The sequence below is a fragment of the Leucoraja erinacea genome, chromosome 4 (assembly GCF_028641065.1).
Source record: "Leucoraja erinacea ecotype New England chromosome 4, Leri_hhj_1, whole genome shotgun sequence".
Classification (NCBI taxonomy): Eukaryota; Metazoa; Chordata; class Chondrichthyes; order Rajiformes; family Rajidae; genus Leucoraja; species Leucoraja erinaceus.
This window is the reverse complement of record NC_073380.1, coordinates 51,906,852-51,927,806: the sequence shown is the minus strand read 5'-3', so window position 1 is coordinate 51,927,806 and position 20,955 is coordinate 51,906,852. Positions and strand designations below refer to the sequence as shown.

General features: G+C 42.8%; 1 protein-coding gene across 1 annotated transcript; it reads right to left on the bottom strand.

The window, feature by feature from the left end:
* Positions 1–1,138: 1,138 nt before the first annotated feature.
* On the bottom strand, positions 1,139–19,188 carry LOC129696382 (zinc-binding protein A33-like). Its single transcript, XM_055634242.1, has 6 exons — positions 17,887–19,188; positions 10,029–10,124; positions 8,610–8,849; positions 7,448–7,470; positions 5,003–5,139; positions 1,139–2,267 (listed from the first exon to the last, which is right to left on the bottom strand). The coding sequence occupies exons 1-6, from the start codon at positions 18,082–18,084 to the stop codon at positions 1,666–1,668; spliced, it is 1,296 nt and encodes a 431-aa protein (XP_055490217.1). The 5' UTR covers positions 18,085–19,188; the 3' UTR covers positions 1,139–1,665.
* Between the last annotated feature and the right edge of the window lie 1,767 nt (positions 19,189–20,955).

The window sequence follows — 20,955 nt, the reverse complement described above, 5'->3', positions numbered from 1 at the left end:
TCTCATGTTAAACCTATGCCACCTTTGTTTTTGCTTCCCAACCATGGGTAAAACATATGGTGATTACCCCATCTATGCCTCTCTCAATGTTATCTATTTCTATCAGGTCACCCTTCAGCCTCCTTAGCTCCAGAAAAAACCCAGACCCATCCTATTCAATCTCTCTCCATAACCAGAGGTCTCCAATCCAGGCAACATGCTGAGAGTGCAGAAGATTATGGCTATTTAAATAATGCGTGAATTGGCCTCAGTCTCCCATTTCAAACCTGCTTGGGTGTGTGAGGCAAGTGATGGCGCACCTGCACTCCGTGTCTTTTTACACAGTGGCTGCTGCCTTACAGCGCCAGAGACCTGGGTTCAATCCTGACTTTGGGTGCTGTTTGTGTGGAGTTTGCACATGCACCCTATGACCGCGTGGGTTACCACCCACGTCTCAAAGACGTGCAGGCTTGTAGGTTAATTGGCCTTTGTAAATTGCTAATGTATAGGAAGTGGATGTGAAAGTGGGATAACATAGCATTTGTGTGTAGAGGTGATCGATGGTCGGCATGGACTCGGAGGACCGAAGAGTCTGTTTCCATGCAGTATCGATAAAATAAATAAGCTAAAACATCAAATGCCGCTTCCAGCTTGCTTAACACATGAAAACACTATGGAGAGAAGTACGTAACACAAATTCTCCAAAGCCCATCTTTGAATCAAATTTGAATCATGCTGTGTTGTTCCGTGGAAACAAAGACTGAAGCATTAAAAATACACTTCCCTCATTTGAAAATGGTACATTTATTTCAGAAAAGAATGCAACCGAAACAAAAGATAATTACAAGATTGTCTCATCAAATTCTAGCCTCGATTTACATGCAATGCATTACCTGTCAACATTGAAGATGACATCCACTTTCAGAAAGGTAATTTGCAAAACTAAGTTAACCCAGTTATAGCACACAAAAAGTCCTTCTACCTTTAGACTTCTTGACCTACATCCTCAAACATTTAGTTTCATCGTATTACCTTCTTTGTGTTTGGCACTGTGTAACTTTGAAGTTATTTTTTTTGTTAAAGAAAGGTCTGACTTTAGCACAGATACCATATGTATACTGTCTAATCTTCACCCACTACTCATTTTATTCGTTTTTGCCTTGAAATCAATCTCTCTGACATACTAAGAAAAATAATTAATGATGGTTTTGTAAGCCAATGATGGTACTTCCTATTAGCTAAAGATGAATAAGACAGGTGACACATGATGACATTGAACAAAAACAATTGTTTTGTAATTTATATGAAACTTTGATATAGAAACAAGGAACTACAGACACTGGTTTACAAAAACACACAAAGTGCTGGAGTAACTCATCAGGTCAGGCAGCATCTCTGGAGAAACTTTGACAGCTACCTCTCAATACATATATTAAATCCCCTGTATGAACTTGGAAATAAACGAGGAATATATTCTTATATTCTTCAATTGGTGCATTTTAGTCTTGAGGAATATAAAACATTCAGCATTAAGCCAAAATACACGAGAAATAGCCAGAACAATAGTAATTGGTCATAAATTTTAAAACTATAATTCCACCGAAGCGCTTAAAAACCCAAAACTTCAGAATACAATGTAAACTGATTTCCAAGCAGCTATTCCAATGTTAATCAGGATTCCCATTTTTAAAATTCTATTTCGTCTATGCTGGAAAGTTCCTTAATTTTCACACATGAATTGCACAACCCAATTGGTTCATAATCTTTTGAACGTGAGGATGAAACGGGACTGAACGCAGCATATACTGGTTTCCGGAACTTTGTTTTAAAGGAATGAATGTGGATGCCACGGTGAACATTGTAGAAAGACAAGCGCCCCTCTTCATAATCTATAAATATTCCCAAGCGTTCAGAGTTTTGGTCCCCACTGCTCAGATCAAGCAAAATTGACTCATCAGCATGAAATGCATAGTATTCTTTGTCAACCATCCGCAGGGACCATGAATTCTTGTTCTTGCCAAGAATGGATTCCTTGCTTTTGCTTTTCCTGTTAATAGACGGATATGTAACACCAATGTTCCACTCACTCTTGTTCCTCACATTCACCTCCCAATAGTGTTTTCCAGATGAGAAGCTCTCATTTGATACGACATTGAAAATGTTTTCAAAACGATCTGAATTATCATGGACACTGCTGCGTGTAGGTGTGTACTGTACTGAAGTCAGATCCCTTGATATCATGAGATTTCTGTGTGCTGTATTTTCATTGAAGGTAATATTCCTCATAACTGTAACATGATTTTAAAAAAATATTATTTTGCTGCTATTAAAACTTAAAACTATAGTCATGCGCTATACACCGGTAAATATTTAAAAGTTTGAAGCAATTCAAACAAAGAAAATTAGCGTCTATCATAACTAGTTTCACTCTGCTAAAGGCCAGATCCAAGGCTCTCAAGATGGATGATTCTTTAATGCTTGAGAAGGCCTAGTATGATCACCATAAGATTATCAAGGATACCAAGGGAGAATCCCAGAACAAGCTAGTCTCAATCCCAGACTCAATTCAGTCAAGCCGATGGCAACCGACTGGCAAAGGGCCTGAATACCATCATGAATACAAGACAAAGTGGGTGGTAATCTCTGGCAACAACATGTTTTTACAGGATAAAAATGTTTTTTTAAAGCTCACTTTGAGCAGGCAAACGATAACCCACCACTGCGTACCTCCCTTGCCCTGCTGGCTCTATCCCATTCATCTCGTTGGTAGGTTAGGTTTGCTTTCCCGATGGGACACTCATGATGGAGTCTATGGATGGGTTCTGAAATCATGTTTAAGTTCCTCTTTAAGTTTTCATTGGCTTCAGCCGGTTAAACACCAATAAAGAGATAATACAGGAAAGAGATCAAGACCTTGTGTCACGGTGTCAGAATAATAACCTATCCTTTAATGTCAATAAGATAAGAGAGTTGGTAGTTGACCTAAGGAAGTGGGGAGGGTGGGGTGAACACAACCCTGTTCACATTAGCGAAGCTGCTGTAGAGATGAACAACAGCTTTCAAGTTCCTAGACATCCATATCACCAGCAACCCGACTTGGTGCTTTCACATTGATGTAGTGATCAAGAAGGGCATTTACTTTCTGTGGCGTTCTGAGAAGGTGCAAATGTGCACAAGGATTCTCTTGAACTAGAAGAGGTGCGCTAATAAAGAATATGCAGACGAGATGCATCTCAGCCTGGTATGACAACTGCTCTGCTCTCGACTTACTGAACTTGTAGAGAGTGGTGAACACAACCCATTTCATCGCAGGCTCGTCACTTCCTTTCATCTGGTCCATCTTCATAGTGCATTGCATCAGGAAGGCAGGAGTAACTACCACCCTTTTCTTACTCTGCCTTTTGGCAGCGTGACAGCTCGGATATCCAGACTTCAGCTTCTTCCCCACTGTATCAGATTGCTGAACCAATCACCTCTCTCATACCCACTTACCTGGAATGCTGCCACGCACTCTTAATCATAACGCTATTTTAATTGGAAACTCTGCTATTGCACTTTAGTATTTTCTTGCACTACTTTGGATTGCACTACAGTCTTTACACTCTCTGGGATTTTTACTCGTATTTTTTGTTTAATTTATATGATGGTAAAATAATCTGATTCTGAATTAGGGTTGAATCTTTTTGCACTAGTTCCATCTTCCTATAAAATCATAGCTGATATATTACATCAGGGCCATTTCACTTTTCTAACTCAAGAGTCGTCAAAAATGTTTATTGTCATATGTCCACACCATAATAAATAAAAAAAGATCAGTTATGTGTATAATTTTTTTTTTAAACGAACAATAATAGTGCAAAGACAAGAACAATGTACCCAAGTCTATGTAGATTGCGGCTTATTTGGAGGTTGTAGTGTTTAATAGCCTGATGGTTGTAAGGAAGAAGCTGCTCCTGAACCTGGACAGTGTTCAGTTTTCAGGCTTCTAAACCTTCATCCCGATGGCAGGAGTGAACTAAGAGTGTGGGCAGGGTGGTGTGGGTCTCTGATGATGCTGGCTTTTAGACACCCGGCTCCTGTACACCCTTTCGATGGTGGGGAGGTTAGTACAGGTACCCGTGATGGTCTGGGCAATGTTCACTACTTTTGCAATCTTCTTCATTCCTGGGCGATTGAGTTGCCGAACCAGGCCGTGATGTAACCAATCAATATGCCTTCTACTGTACACTAGTAAAAGTTCAAGAACGTATTTGTTAATGAATCAACTCTCCTCAATCTTCTGAGGAAGTAGAGGCATTATGGGGTTTGCATCAATGTGCTGGATCTAAGACAGATCTGCAGTGGTATACACACCCAGGAATTTAATATTTTTGACTCTCTCCACTACTGTCCTGTCAATGAAGACAGGTTTGTGGATTCTCAACCTTTCTCTTCCAAAGTTAACAATCAGTTCCTTGGTTTTAACCATGAGGAAGTTGAGGATCTATATCCTTTGACTCCCGTAATATCCAAAATTCTATTGCTCTCCGTGGAAGCTCGGTGACCACTTTCTCAGACAGAAAACTCAACAAAATCTCCAAAGATTCATTACATTCTGGGTGAAGAAATCCTTATGCCCCTGTCCCACTTAGGAAACCTGAACGGAAACCTCTGGAGACTTTGCGCCCCACCCAAGGTTTCCGTGCGGTTCCCGGAGGTTGCAGGTGGTTGCAGGTAGTGGAAGCAGATAGGGAGACTGACAAAAACCTCCGGGAACCTCTGGGAACCGCACGGAAACCTTGGGTGGGGCGCAAAGTCTCCAGAGGTTTCCTAAGTGGGACAGGGGCATTAATGTGAGATGTTGGCATTGAGGTTCTAGACAACTCAGCCAGAGGAATCGTTATCCCTGCATCTTTTCTGTCAAACACCATAAGAATGATGTACACTACAGTGAGATCACATCTCATTCCTCATAACTTAGGGAGGTATAAGCTAAGTATTCTCCATCTTTGAACAGTCTTCAAATTCCACTTATCCAACTTACATTCCCACATCCGTGGCAGCAGCTTCTTCACGGCCTGGTGCAGCTCATCCACTGATCGTTCCAGTGATTTCAGTCTTTTGTTCTCCACTGGCAGTTCTTTACCAAATGACATTTGCAAATCTTCAAACGTTTCAAGACTAAATGGTATTAAACAAGAGGGTGATTTAAACTTTAGACTCTACGTTAGACTTTAGAGGTTCATTGTGGAAACAAGCCCCTCGGCCCACCGAGTCCACGACGACCAGTGATCACTCCGCACACGAGCACTATCCTTCACACTAGGGACAATTTACAATTTACAGAAGCCAATTAACCTACAAACTTGTAAGTCTTTGGAGTGTGGGAGGAGACCGGAGCACCCAGAGGAAACCCATGCGGTCACAGGAAGAACGTGCAAACTCCATACAGACAGCACCCATAGTTAAGTTTGAACCCGGGTCTCTGGCGTTGTAAGGCAGCAACTCTATTGCTGCACCACTGTGCTGCTCCAAATGTGAAGAAAGCAACGCTGTTACATGTTTGCACCTTAGCTAATACTTTAAATAGGGGACCAAAACTGGATGCACCATCCAATGTTTACTTAAGCATCAAATTCAGAGCAATTCCCAGTCCAGTTAACTTTGCAAAGTCCTCCTCATAAACATCTGAGAATTGTTGATACATTGGGAGACCTGTCACACAGACTGGACAAGCAACAGTCTGATATAGTTGCACTCACAAGATCATAACTTATGGATGATGTGCCAGACACCTACATTACCTACTGAAGGTAGGTGGCTGAAGGTATGACATCTATTCAATGCACCACAGCTACACATGCATGCTACTGCAGTAGCACATTCCAAACCCGCAACCTCAATCTCCAAGGGGGACAAATGCAGCAGGTGCATTGGAAGACCATACGGCATGGAAACAGGCCAATTACTTCCTCTGGCAGGTTGTTCCATATACTCAGCATCCTCTATGATAAAAATACCCCTCAGGTTTGTATAATTTTTTTTCCATTTGACAATAAACCCATGCTCTCTGGCTTATAATTTCCATATCCTGGAAAAAATATCCTGTACATTCCACTGATACATGAGAAAGGATTTTGATACATATTCTAAAAAGTATTTGAGAGTTTCTGAGTATTTTTGCCAAATTATTTTGTTCAGCCTGAAACAGAAAATAATTGAAAGAAATATTTTATGAATACTGAAAATGTGAAAAGAAAACAAAAAATGCAGGGATCGCTAGTCAAACAGCAGCTATAGGTAGAGAAGCCAATAACCTTTGGGTTAATCTGTAACATAACATTTAGAAGTATAGGTTTTACAATGCATTGATAGGGGTGGAAGGGAAAATACACCTCAAAGGCCGAACTTTTATATTGTGGAAACTGGAGGTTAGATGGTAAAAAGGGTTGAACTATCATAAACGTACATAGTTATGATTGCGGTTCCCAAAATGTTCACCCACCGATCACCTGGTCAGGCTCATTTCCTAATACATGGTCTTGTGTGGCCCCTTCCCTGGTTGGACTATCTACATACTCTTGGATGCACCAAGCAAATTCTGCTCATCTAAGGTCCTGGCATGACGACAGTTAATAACGAGGAAATTAAAATCTACACATCAACAATTGTTTTAAATCTTTCCATAATTTTCCAGTATTATTGTTCCTCCTGCTGACTATTGGGAGGTTTATCATTTATTATTATAGTGATAGCACCTTTCATATTCCTGAATTCTACATAAAGGCCTCCGAGATGTCCTCTCTATGTGCAGCTGTTTAGGTTTATTATTGTCACGTGCACTGAGGTACAGAGAAAAGCTTTGTTTTGCATGCTATCTAAACTAATCAGTTATAGCATATGTTATCGAAATCAAGTCAAACTCAAGTACAACAGAGGAAAGGGGAAAATAAGTGTGCAGAATATAGCTGTAATATTCTCCATGATCAGTAATGCAACCCTGCTTCCACCGCCTCTTTTTCCTCCCTCGCTATCATATTTGCAACTTCTAAACCCTGAGGTGTGGAGTAGTCAACCCTGCCTTTTTCTCATCAAGTTTCTGCAATGGCCACTACATCATTGTTCCATGTACTAATCCAGCCTCTAAGATCATCTTCCTTACCCATAATGTTCCTTGCATTGAAATAAATACATTTCAGGTCATCAGTCCCACCCTGTTCATTAACCTGTCCTTGGCTTTTCTTCCTATTAAGCTTTTATTTGACCTAACCACTATCTTGCCCTGAATCCCTCAATTTACTCACTTACCATTCTGGTTTCCTTTTGTACAATCTTTATCTTTCATATCAGCCATCCATTAATTTAATTTGTTTTGAAAACAGAATGCATTGGGTAATTTCTACAATGGATGACATTTCTGCAACAAAATGACTATGTGGAAAATAACTGCACGAGGCACCAACAGTCATAAAACAATTGAAATTCTTACCGTGTCTTCCAACTCATGAATTCCTAAAATATAAAGAAATTATTTAATTAGACTATTAGTGGAATAGTACATAACAAACCAAATTTAACATTTGTGATGATATAACTCTGAGTTAGTGAGACAGTGCAGGGGGAGCTTTACATTGAATCTGATCCATGCTAGGGATGTGTGATGCAACAGGATGCAGGGTTTAAATTCTGGAGCCAAGAGATGGCTCAGCCAAGAGACAGATACAGTGAAGGCCTGAATTAGTTTTTTTGTTTTAGTTTAGTTTATTGTCACATGTACTGAGGGAAAAGCTTTTTTGTCACGTGCTATCCACTCAGCAGAAATACTATATATGATTACAATCAAGCGGTCCACAGTGTACAGATACAGGATAAAGGAATAATGTTTACTGCAAGATAAAGTCCAGTAAAGTCCGATGAAAGATAGTCTGAGGGTCTCCAATGAGGTAGATGGTAACTCTACTCCCTAGTTGGTAAAATTCTATACATTCTGGAATTGTTCCAGCAGATTAGAAGGTATCGTGTAAGAAACGTGGCAGAGAGAAAGTAGGGATCTACGTACCTGTTAGCCTAATGCCAGTAATAGGGAAAAGGCTGGAATTTATAACAAAGAATGTAACAACAGAGCACAAACAGGAACAAGAGTGGGCTATTTGTCCTTTAAGCCTGCTCTGACCATCTTCAGCACGGTAGATTAATTGGTGAATTACCCTTTCGTGTAGGTAAGTGACAAACAAAAGAATCAAAGGGGAGTTGTTGGGAAGGCACGAGAGAGAATAAGGCACAAGAGTAAAGAGAAAGTAGAAAAGGAGGAAGAGTATTAATGGGATTGCTCCTCTAAAGGCTATCCATCTATCTATCCATCTATCTATCTATCTATCTATCTATCTATCTATCTATCTATCTATCTATCTATCTATCTATCTATCTATCTATCTATCTATCTACCTACCTATCTATCTATCTGTTGGCATGGACGAGATGGACAGAATTACCTTAAAGTCATTATTTAAATATTATTCTGATATTTCGAGTGTAGTCTGGGGCGGGGGGGGGCGGAAACTTTCCTCTATATCAACACTTGAAAAATGTTCAATTCTTCAATGTTACCCTCCCTAAAACAGCCTCATGATCTAAGTAACAGGAATACTTACCTGCAGTGTCTGTACATTTTCAGAATCTGCGGTGCAGTTCATTTCATCGACTCGTTCCATTATGGAAGTGATGGCATCCTTGTATGCTTCTTTGTCCACTCGCTGCATGGTAATCTGGGTCTCCATGGACAAGGCCTCTGCTTCAATCAGGCCTATTGTAGTTCTCTTGTCATTTTCCAACAGCTCCTTAATTATGTTGTATTTTTCCTCAACGGACGCTTTAGTTTTTGAGACAATACGCTGAATAAAAAAAATAATCAGTTCAAGTGATTTAATGAGAAACATTGATCAAAGCTGAGATGGTCAGAGCCAAGCAACCAAAATTCAGGCATCCTAAGATTGTGAGAGGAGATGACAGCAGCACATGTGACGGTGACAGGGGAGAATGAGGGATGGGGTGGCGTTGAGTGCAATGAAGTTGAGGGGTGGGAGGGAATGGGGGAGTGGGGAGGGGGATAGAGTTGGCGAGTGAGGGTGTGATGGTGTTGGTGGAGTGCGGATGGGATGGAGTTGGGGGGTGACGGTATGATGTTGGAAAGGTTTAGGGTTGATGGAGTTAGATTGAAAATGGAATAGAGTTAGGGAGTGAGGGGGTAATGATATTAGAGGAGTGAAGGTTTCAAAGACTTATATGGGGGGGATCTGAGATGTAAATATGATGAAGTGTTTTAATCTACTTTTATTTATCTTTGGTTGTGTACAATGCTGACAAAGCGATATCTATCCCAACTGAGAGACCGCACCAGCCTTGTTCTTTTTGGACTTTTGAGATACAGGCCCTTCGGCCCACCAAGTCAGCACCGACCAGTGATCAGCCCGTCCGCTAGCACTATCCTACACACCAGGGACAATTTACAGAAGTCAATTAACCTATAAACCTGTAGGTTGGAGTGTGGGAGGAAACCAGAGGACCCGGAGAAAACCCACGCGGTCACAGGGAAAACGTACAAACTCCATACAGACAGCGCCCGAGGTCAGGATCGAACCTGGATCATCAACTCCACCACTGTGCCACCTTTCTTGTTCTAGTGCAATCATTTGATGCCAATGCCCTTTCAAGAGGAACTGCCCAGAGTTTACCTTTCATGGGCTCTTTCGGGTCAACTCGAGTAGGAAATAACAAACACTTAAGTATCCCCAAAGAATGGTAGTATAAGACCAAGGTGCCTCTGGCATAGGACGTCACCAAAATCAAGAAGCAAGGGTGTATAATTGTCATGTGCACCGGGATCAGAGCAATGAAATTCTTACTTGCTGCAGCTTTAACGCAACCCAACAAATAAATATATAATCATCAATAATGTGAAGTTATCAGTATTTGTAGATATTACAACCTAGGTTGTAAAGGGTAGATTTGGAGACAATAATGGTGTCGCCAGGATGGTGGGAGGAAAAGAGAGTTCATTGGTTTCTGCTTACCTCAATATCCTGTAGAGTTATGGAAATACGGTCCGTGTCCTTCTTGACTTTGTCGTGAATCTTCCTCAGAGCTTTTACTTTCTTTATGATCTGTGACTTGGTTGTAAAGATGCAGGGGACAGAGAGGAAAATATTGAGTTATGCAGGGAGCAATGATGGTCTGCAATTCACAGTGTGTAGGGTGGTGGACACAGAGTCAGCCCCTGATTCCAATAGATAATTGGACGGACACCAAAGAGAAATTAATTTGCAATTCTACAAGGTGGAACGGGGCAATGGGACTATTGTTCTATTGGGTTTATTGGGAGCTAAAAGGATTGGTGGCGCGACTCACGTCGCAGCGGCCTCTGCAGTCCGTCTGTCGTTTTTTTATTTTTTGTCTCGTTTGTATGTAGTTCTTATTTTTTTTTAAACTGGGTATGTGTGTGGGGGGCGGGGGGGGGGTGGGGGGGGGGGGGGGGGGGGAACGTTTTAAAATCTTTCCCTTGCACGGAGAACCCCCAACCTTTTCTCTGTCAGGTCTCCGTTGTTGTTGGGGTCTAGCACCATGGAGCGGCTTCCAACCGGAACGACCTGTGGCCCCAGTCGTGGAGCTGCGGACTTACCCACCATCGTGGAGCTGACCGAGTTCGGAGCGGGTGGAGCGGTGGTGGCGCGCTGCTGTGACCCGACCCAGGAGATTCGGAGGCTTACCGCAGGTCTGGTGGACAGTAACACCGGGAGCCCGCGGGTCCCTGCTGGGAGACCGCTTTTCGGGGCTTCCGCAACGGCGACTTCTCCTGCTCGAGTTGCGGGGTTGAGGATGACCTGGAGCGGGGCCTTACATCACTGCCCGGCGCGGCTTTAAATGGCCGCTGGACTTGTTTGCGCCCGCCGGGGGCTCCAACACCAAGACCCGGAGCGCGGCCTTGCATCACCCGGCGCGGCTTTATAATGGCCGCGGGACTTATTTACCATCGCCCGCCGGGGGCTTTGACTCTAACATCGGGAGGAGAACGAGGAGTGCAGGGGAGGGATAAGACTTTGCCTTCCATCACAGTGAGGAGGAGATTCACTGTGATGGATGTTCGTGTAAATTGTGTTGTGTCTTGGTTCTTCTTCTTGTTTGTATGACTGCAGAAACCAAATTTCATTTGAACCTCTGGGTTCAAATGACAACAAATAGATTGTATTGTATTGTATTGTATTGTATTATATCATTCTGTGCCATCACTTATCTACAGTATGATTCAGTGAATGAATTACAATTTAATGAGGATGCTGCCAGGTCTGGAGGGCCTGAGCTACAGGGAAAAGTTGAGCAGGTAAGGACTTTATTTCTTGGAATGAAGGAGGATGATGAGGGGTGATCTTATAGAGGTATACAAGATCATGAGAGGAATAGATTAGGTAAATGCACAGTATTCAACCCAGATTAGGGGAATGAAAAAAAACAAATGACATAGGTTTAAGGTGTGGGGGAAAGTTTTAATTGGACTTTTACACAAAAGGTGGTAGGTATATGGAATGAGCTGCTAGAAGAGATAGTTGAGGAAGGTACCCTATGACAATGTATAAAAAACATTTGAACAAGTACATGGATAGGATAAGTTTAGAGGGATATGGGCCAAATGTTTGCACGTGGGAATCGTGTAGTTGGGGCATGTGGTTCGGTGTGGGCAAGTTGTGCCGAAGGGCCTGTTTCTGTGCCATATGACTCTCTTACTCTATTCCAGATAAACTGCTTCTTCACCAGGAAACTTCTCACTTGTTTTGCTACAGACAATGATAGATCTCCGGGTACTAGATTTGACAAAGTCCAGCCCAGACAATATAAAACAATACAGTACAGGAATGGGACCTTCAGACCACAATGTCTGTGCTGAACACGATGCCAAAATAACCATATAACCATATAACCATATAACAATTACAGCACGGAAACAGGCCATCTCGGCCCTACAAGTCCATGCCGAACAAATTTTTTTCCCCTTAGTCCCACCTGCCTGCACTCGTACCATAACCCTCCATTCCCTTCTCATCCATATGCCTATCCAATTTATTTTTAAATGATACCAATGAACCTGCCTCCACCACTTCCATTGGAAGCTCATTCCACACCGTCACCACTCTCTGCGTAAAGAAGTTCCCCCTCATATTACCCCTAAACTTCTGTCCCTTAATTCTGAAGTCATGTCCTCTTGTTTGAATCTTCCCTATTCTCAAAGGGAAAAGCTTGTCCACATCAACTCTGTCTATCCCTCTCATCATTTTAAACACCTCTATCAGGTCCCCCCTTAACCTTCTGCGCTCCAGAGAATAAAGACCTAACTTATTCAACCTATCTCTGTAACTTAGTTGTTGAAACCCAGGCAACATTCTAGTAAATCTCCTCTGTACTCTCTCTATTTTGTTGACATCCTTCCTATAATTGGGCGATCAAAATTGTACACCATACTCCAGAATTGGTCTCACCAATGCCTTGTACAATTTTAACATTACATCCCAGCTTCTATACTCAACGCTCTAATTTATAAAGGCTAGCATACCAAAAGCTTTCTTTACCACCCTATCTATATGAGATTCCACCTTCCAGGAACTATGCACGGTTATACCCAGATCCCTCTGTTCAACTGTATTCTTCAATTCCCTACCATTTACCATGTACGTCCTATTTTGATTTGTCCTGCCAAGGCGTAGCACCTCACATTTATCAGCATTAAAAAATGATCTCCTCTCCCCGCATGAGATGCATATCCCTCCATTCTCTGCATATCCATGTGCTTATTGTATCTGCCTCCACCACCACCCGCGGCATTCACCACCTTCTGTTTAAAAAAAACTTTCCCCGCACTTCTCCTTTAAACTTTATCCCTCTCACCTTAAAGTTATGTCTTCCAGTCCTTCAACATTCAAGTTTCTAAGTCAAAGATGAAGCCATGCAAACTCGGTCTAAGCCTTCCCCATCTCTTTGTGGGATATGTGGCTCCAGCCCCTATCCTTGCCTCTTTCGCTGCTATATTGAAAACTATATTGATGCTACTTCCTGACATATAGAAATGTTTTTTTTAAAGTTATAATTGGATAACCTCATCAAAAAAAAACGTTGATGCCCATTTCCAACATGCTGCCCCATTTATCTGCTCTATATCAGACACTGCCTTGGAGACACAAGAGACTACAGGTGCCAGAATCTTGAGCAAAAGTCACTGCTGGAGGAACTCAGCAGGTCAGGCAGCATCTGTTGAGGGGGAAAGGTCAGATGAAATTTTGGGTTGGTCTCAACCAGGACTGAAACGTTGTTTGTCCATTTCCTCCACAGATGGTGCCTGACCCCCTGAGTTCCTCCAACACTTTGTTTTCAGATTCTTCCTTCCCCTATTGACTATTGACGTGTACAGGAGTTGGGATGTCATTTTATGGCTGTACATGACATTGGTGAGGCCACATTTGAAGTACTGTGTAGAAATAGAGAAACACAGAAAATAGGTGCAGGAGAAGGTAATTCGGCTCTTTGAGCCAGCGCCACTATTCAATATGATCATGGCTGATCATCCAAAATCAGTGCCCCATTCCAGCTTTTTTCCCATATCCCTCGATTCCCTTAGCCCTAAGAGCTAAATCCAACTCTCTCTTGAAAACATGTGTACAGTTTTGCTATAGGTAGGATGTCATTAAACAGATGCAAAAAAGATTTATGAGGATCTTTCTAGGTCTGGAGGGTTTGAGTTATAAGAAGAGAATGGATAGGTTGAGACCCTTTTCCCCTGGAGCATAAGAGGCTGAGAGGTAATTGTATTAAATATTTACAGATGTTTATAAAATATAGAGAGGAGATTGACAAATTGGGAGTATAAAGATGGAGTTGAAGGGGAAGCGAGTACAGGAAAAGTTACAAAATATTCAAATTAATGTGAAGGAAAGTTTGAGAAGGGATAAGAGAGTAAGGTCAGGGCCAATTGCCAACGGTGCCAGAGGGGAGGTGAACACTGAGGTCAAAGTGTTGTACATGAATACGCAAGGTATAAGAAATAAAGTGGACGAGCTTGAGGCTCAGTTAGAAATTAGCAAGTATGATGTTGTGGGAATTACAGAGACATGGCTGCAAGAGGGCCAGGGCTGGAAACTGAATATTCAACGGTATACGTCCTATCGAAAAGACAGACAGGTGGGCAGAGGGGGTGGGGTAGCTCTGTTGGTGAGGAATGAAATTCAGTCCCTTGAAAGGGGTGACATTGAAACAGGAGATGTGGAGTCAGTATGGATAGAACTAAGGAATTGTAAGGGTAAAAATACCCTAATGGGACTAATCTACAGGCCCCAAACAGTAGCCTGGATATAGGGTGCAAGTTGAATCAGGAGTTAAAATTGGCATGTTGTAAAGGTAATGCTGCGGTTGTTCACCTTTTTCAGTCTTCAAGGGTCCAACTTTGGTCTTAACTAATTTTTTCCTCTTCACATACCTAAAGAAGCTTTTACTATCCTGCTTTATATTCTTGGCTAGCTTACCTTCGTACCTCATCCTTTCTCCCCATATTGTCTTTTTAGTTATCTTCTGTTGCTCTTTAAACATTACCCAATCCTCTTGTTTCCCGCTCATTTTTGCTACGTTGTACTTCTTCTCTTTAATTTTATACTGTCCCTGATGTCCTTTGACAGCCATGGTCGTCCCTTTCTCCCCTTGGAATCTTTCTTCCTCCTAGGAATGAACTGATCCAGCACCTTCTGTATTATTCCTAGAAATACCTGCCATTGTTGTTCCACTGTCATCCCTACTAGGGTATCTTTCCAGTCAACTTTGGCCAGCTCCTCCCTCATGGCCCCATATTCCTCTTTATTCAACTGTAACACTGACACCTCCGATCTACCCTTCTCCCTCTCCAATTGTAGATTAAACCTGACCATATTATGGTCACTACCTCCTAATGGCTCTTAACCTCAAGTTCCTTTATCAAATCCGGTTCATTACATAACACTAAATCCAGAATTGCCTTCTCCCTGGTAGGCTCCAATACAAGCTGCTCTAAGAATCCATCACGAAGGCACTCTACAAAGTTCCTTTCTTGGGGTCCAGTACCAACCTGATTTTCCCAGTCTACCTGCATATTGAAATCTCCTATAACAACCACAGCATTACCTTTGCTACATGCCAATTTTAACTGATTCAACTTGCACCCTATGTCCACCCTATGTTTTGGGGCCTGTAGATAAGTCCCATTAGGGTCTTTTTACCCTTACAATTCCTTAGTTCTATCGATACTGGCTCCACATCTCCTGTTTCAATGTCACCCCTTGCAAGGGACTGAATTTCATTCCTCACCAACAGAGCTACCCCACCCCCTCTGCCCACCTGTCTGTCTTCTTGATAGGACGTATACCGTTGAATATTCAGTTCCCAGCCCTGGCCCTCTTGCAGCCATGTCTCTGTAATTCCCACAACATTATACTTGCCAGTTTCTAACTGAGCCTCAAGCTCGTCAACTTTATTTCTTATACTTCGCACATTCATATACAACACTTTGACTTCCATATTCACGTACCCCCCTCGCACCTTATTCTTTTATCCCTTCTCGAGCTTTCCTTCCCATTAATTGAGGGAGTGCAGCATAGGTTTACAAGGTTAATTCCAGGGATGGCGGGACTGTCATAAGCTGAGAGAATGGAGCAACTGGGCTTTTATAGTCTGGAGTTTAGAAGGATGAGAGGGTATCTTATTGAAACATACAAGATTATTAAGGGTTTGGACACTCTAGAGGCAGGAAACATGTTCCCGCTGATGGTGAAGTCCAGAACCAGGGGCCACAGTTTAAGAATAAGGGGTAAGCCATTTAGAACGGAAACGAGAAAACACTTTTTTCTCACAGAGTTGTGAGTGTGGAATTCTCTGCCTCAGGTGGAGGCCGGTTCTCTGGATACTTTTAAGCGAGAGCTAGATAGGGCTCTTAAAGATAGCGGAGTCAGGGGATATGGGAAGAAATCAGGAACGGGGTACTGATTGGGGATGATCAGCAATGATCACATTGAATGGCGATGCTGGTTCGAAGGGCCGAATGGCCTACTCTTGCACTATGGTCTATTGATGAGATGAGTAACCACATTCTTACCCAAGAATAGGGGAGTCTACATCTAGAGGGAAAAGAGTTAAAAATAACTTTTTGCCAGCAGAGGATGGTGCCTATATTGAACAAGCAGCCAGAGGAAGTGTTAGAGACAATGAACAATAACAATATTCAAAAGACACATGGGAAGGTGCGTGGATAGAAAAGGTTCGTAGGTTCACAGACCAGGTGCAGGCAAGTGGCACTGGCTCAGTTAGGGAACTTAGTCGGCATGGACGGGTTGGGCCTCAAGGCCTGTTTCCGTGCTGTACTGCTCTATAACAAGTAAGTGTCACCTGTGCAACCCGAGTCTCCACCTGAGTTCCACTTTCCCACCTTTGCTACTCCAAACACGCTTGTATTCTCACTTTTCAGGTTCTGTTTGTTGGCCGAGAATGTTAACCTGTTTTCTCTCCACATGTTGATGAGCAGCAAGTGTGTATCGGATCTTCTGCTTTTAAACCTTTATTAAGCTTCAGGTGGACGGATGCAAAGTGAGATTTGAAACAAAGTTTAGGATTGGATTGCTAATTAGTTTAAAAACAAAGGGTAATAAATAGAAGCGGGGGTACGGCTTACAGCTCATGATTTGTGTTATGTCTATCTATGCATTGTGGCTGATGTCCCACCTTCCCGTGCTAACCCCATCTCCGTTCATCTCCGTCTTAAATATGCTCAGTGTCAATCGGGAAGAGGATTCCCAAGATTTACTACTCCATGTGAAGAGTATACAAGCCCAGCCTCTCCATTCTCTCAGCATATGACAGTCCCGTCATCCTGGGACTTAACCTTGTGAACCATCGCTGCACTCCCTCAATAGCAACTGTCAAGAGTCACTGTGGTGGATGTTCATGTTAAAATGTATTGTGTGTGTTTTGTTGCTTTTAATGGCATGACTGTATGGCAAATCAAATTCCTCGTATGTTGTAAAATATACTTGTCTAATAAAGTATGATTATGATTAGTAGGATTATGACAACTCAATCTCATTGACACTTTCTCAGTGGCCTGTTAACACTTGCTTAATAATAGATTCCAGCATTTTTACTTCTGCATACATCAGACTGTCTAGTCAGTGGTTAGAGGAGACTTCAACTCGCAACTCTCCCTGGGCTTGGCTAGCTTTCTTTCTTGGAACCCTGTCAGCTGCTAATTTGTACCAAGCAAACCTATAACAAGGTGTCACTGTTCCCATCTGACGATAGGCAGTAAATAGCAGTGCTGGAGTTTGAAGATCATCCACACCCAAGCAGGAAGGGTTGTGTCCCTTTCTCTCTTTCCCAGTCGGTCATAGAGCACATTTGACAGCAGCTCATTTGTTAGTGATTATTTCCAGTCTTTATGGAATTGTTTGGGTTCCATTTGCCCACAGCCCTCTGAACCTCCCCTATCCATGTACCTGTCAAATTGTCTATTAAATGTTGTTATATTACTTGCCTCAACTACTTTATCTGACGTTTCGGGCCGAAACCCTTCTTCAACGTCGCCCATTTCCTTCGCTCCATAGAAGCTGCTGCACCCGCTGAGTTTCTCCAGCTTTTTTGTGTACCTTCGATTTTCCAGCATCTGCAGTTCCTTCTTGAATACTTTATCTGACAGCTCGTTACATATACCAGCCACCCTCTAAAAAAGTTACATCTCAGGTTCCTATTAAACATTTTCCCCTCACCTTAAACCTTTGTCCTCTGGTTCTTGATTCCCTAACCTGAGGAAAAAGATTGCATTCATCCTATCTATTCCTCTCAAGGTTTTCTAGAGAAAAGAAAAGTTCAGGTACTTACTTTTTGTTCCTTGCAAGCCTCCTCAAAGGGTGAGAAACTGTGCGTCTTATGCTTGTTCCCCACCAAACATCGCGGACACACACACTCCACACAATCATTGCAGAAGAGGATCAGGTTTTCGCTGTGTACAACACACTGCACGTCCTGTCCGCTTCCATTGCTGCTGGCTATACTACCTTGACTACTTGGCAGACTCATGTCATACAGTTGGGGAAGCCTTTAAAATATTTCCCAACTCCAGAACTGCAGACCTTTACGGGAAGGTAAGTGCAGTGAAAAGAATAATCTGACAGTACTGTCAGTACCCAGGAAGCAGGGAGCTATATATTGCATTGCCACAGGGGAGGGTTGTACCATTAAAACGTAGCTATTTCATAACAGTGGGAGCATTTTACTCAGAATCTTCCTTGGATGGTTTTTTTTGATTGACATTTAAAATGAAAGAATAAGGTCCAGTTATATGCAAATTTTTAATTAGTAATCTTGAAAGCCATGATTTTGTTTTCAACATGAGTAATACAGGTACTTCTCAAAGTAACCACGGCCAACTCAATTATGTCGAGGTGAGTGGTGACACTCTGCGGAGCAGATCTAAGCTCCAGGGTTCGATCATGATATTGGTATGGTGTATTGTTGCCATGTGTACCTAGAAACAGTATGAAACTTTATTTTGCGTGCTATCCAGCCAAATCAAACCATACACAATGTGGGATAGATACACAATCAGGCCCTGGGAACTTATCCACCTCAGGGCTCATCAAAAGTTCCAACACTTTAATCTCAAAATGAGTATATCCAACAATGACTTCACTATGCTCCACATCCTTTTCCTTGTTTAGTTTTTAGTTTTGTTTGGAGATACAGTGCAGAAACAGGCCCTTCAGCCCATCAAGTCTGTGGTAACCAATGATCTCCATACACTAGCATTATCAATAAACAATAAACAATAGGTGCAGGAGTAGGCCATTTGCCCTTCAAGCCTGCAACGCCATTCAATGTGATCATGGCTGATCATCCCCAATCAGTAACACGTTCCTGCCTTCTCCCCATATACCCTGACTCCGCTATCATTAAGAGCCCTATCTAGTTCTCTCTTGAAAGTATCCAGAGAACTGGCCTCCACCGCCCTCTGAGGCAGAGAATTCAACAGACTCACAACTCTCTGTGTGAAATTATCCTACACATTAGAGACAATTTACATTTTTTACCAAAGCCAATTAATCTACAAACTTGTACGACTAGAGTGTGGGAGGAAACCGGAGCACCTGGTAAAAACCTACACAGTCATGCAGAGAACATACAAACTCTGTACTCCCCACAGTCAGGATCGAACCCGAGTCTCTGGTGCTGTAAGGCAGCAACTCCACTGCTGCATCACCGTGCCGCCCCTTGTTCAATACCAATGCAAAGTATTTATTTAGTATCTCACCTACATTCTCTGACCCCAAGCATATACTCCTTTATCCTTGGGGGAGGGATAATCCTCCATTTAGTTTTCATCTTGTTTCTAAATGTATGAAAGAAATGCCTTGGTTTCTCTTTAATCTGACTTCCCAAGAACATTTCATGGCCATTTTGTCCAACAAATTCCGATGGTTCAATGGTTCATTGTTAAAACCTGAACCAAGGTACAGTGAATTTCTTTTATTGCATACAGATCAGTAAGATTATTGCTATGCATTAGTACAATCTCCAATTAATGACAGAATGAATGGAAACAGCCCACTGAGTCCATATGCTGAGTCGCCAGGTTTTGGCACCATTTTCCTAGTCCCAGCTGTAACTGAGCATGAAGGCCCATTGCAGCCGTCTCCTCCATCCGGATCGTCCAGTGAACCGTCATCCCTCTCCTTGCCTGGCTGCCTTTAGCTTTTGTGCCATGGGGGTGCCTCCCGTAGCCAGAAGGTAAGACCCTGAGTTCTTTTTACCGGCCCTTATTCCAGCATCTACCATCATCGCCGACTCCCTGCACCCTTCAATCTGGTTCCCAATCCTCGGGGACGAGCAGGGGTGGAGTTCAGCGGCTTCCCACTGTAGGTGGGTTCCCAGCTCCATGGCCTGCAGCTGGGGTATTAGATGGGCATCTTGGTCGGCAATGGAGGACGAGGAGAGACAGGTTGGTGTAGGAGTATTAGAATCATTATGCATGGAAACAGGCCCTTCGGCCCAACTCATCCACTCCAACCAGGTTTTAGAAAAGATAGTCTAATTTACCTGTAATTGGCGCATACCCTTGCAAACATTTCCTATCCCTGCACCTGTCTAAATGTCTTTTACATGTTATTGTACCTGCCTTTTCTTCTTCCATATGCACACCGCACTCTGTGTGGAATAAGTTGACCCACAGGTCACCCAAATCTTTTTCCTCTTACCTTGAACCTAAGCCCTCTATTCTTGGACTCCTCTACTGTGAGAAAAAGACTGCCCCTGCACCTAATCTATGCCTCTCACGACTTCATGCACCTCAGACTCCAAATTTCCCAGGAAAAATGTCCCTGCCTCTCCTTGTAACTCTAGACCTAGTAACATCCCAGATAATCTTTTTCGCATTGTTTCAGCTTATTGGCCTTTCCGGATAAGGGCAACCCAAACTGCACACAATACTCCAAAGTATGATCTCACCAACATCTTGTAGCCTGTGTTTAGTTTATTATGATGTCCCAATTCGTGTTCTCAATACCCTTACCGATGAAGGCAAGTGCCAAACACCTTTGTCACCATGTTTAAGAGGGAACTGCAGATGCTGGAGAATCGAAGGTTACACAAAAAAGCTGGAGAAACTCAGCGGGTGCAGCAGCATCTATGGAGCGAAGGAAATAGGCAACGTTTCGGGCTGAAACCCTCCTTCAGACTGATCGGGGGCGGGGGCGGGCGGGGACAAGAAAGGGAAAAGGAGGAGGAGCCCGAAGGCTGGGGGATGGGAGGAGACAGCAGGGGGGGCTGAGGAGGGGGAGGAGACAGCAAGGACTAACAAAATTGGGAGAATTCGATGTTCATGCCCCCGGGATGCAGACTCCCCAAACGGAATATGAGGTGCTGTTCCTCCAATTTCCGGTGCTGCTCGCTGTG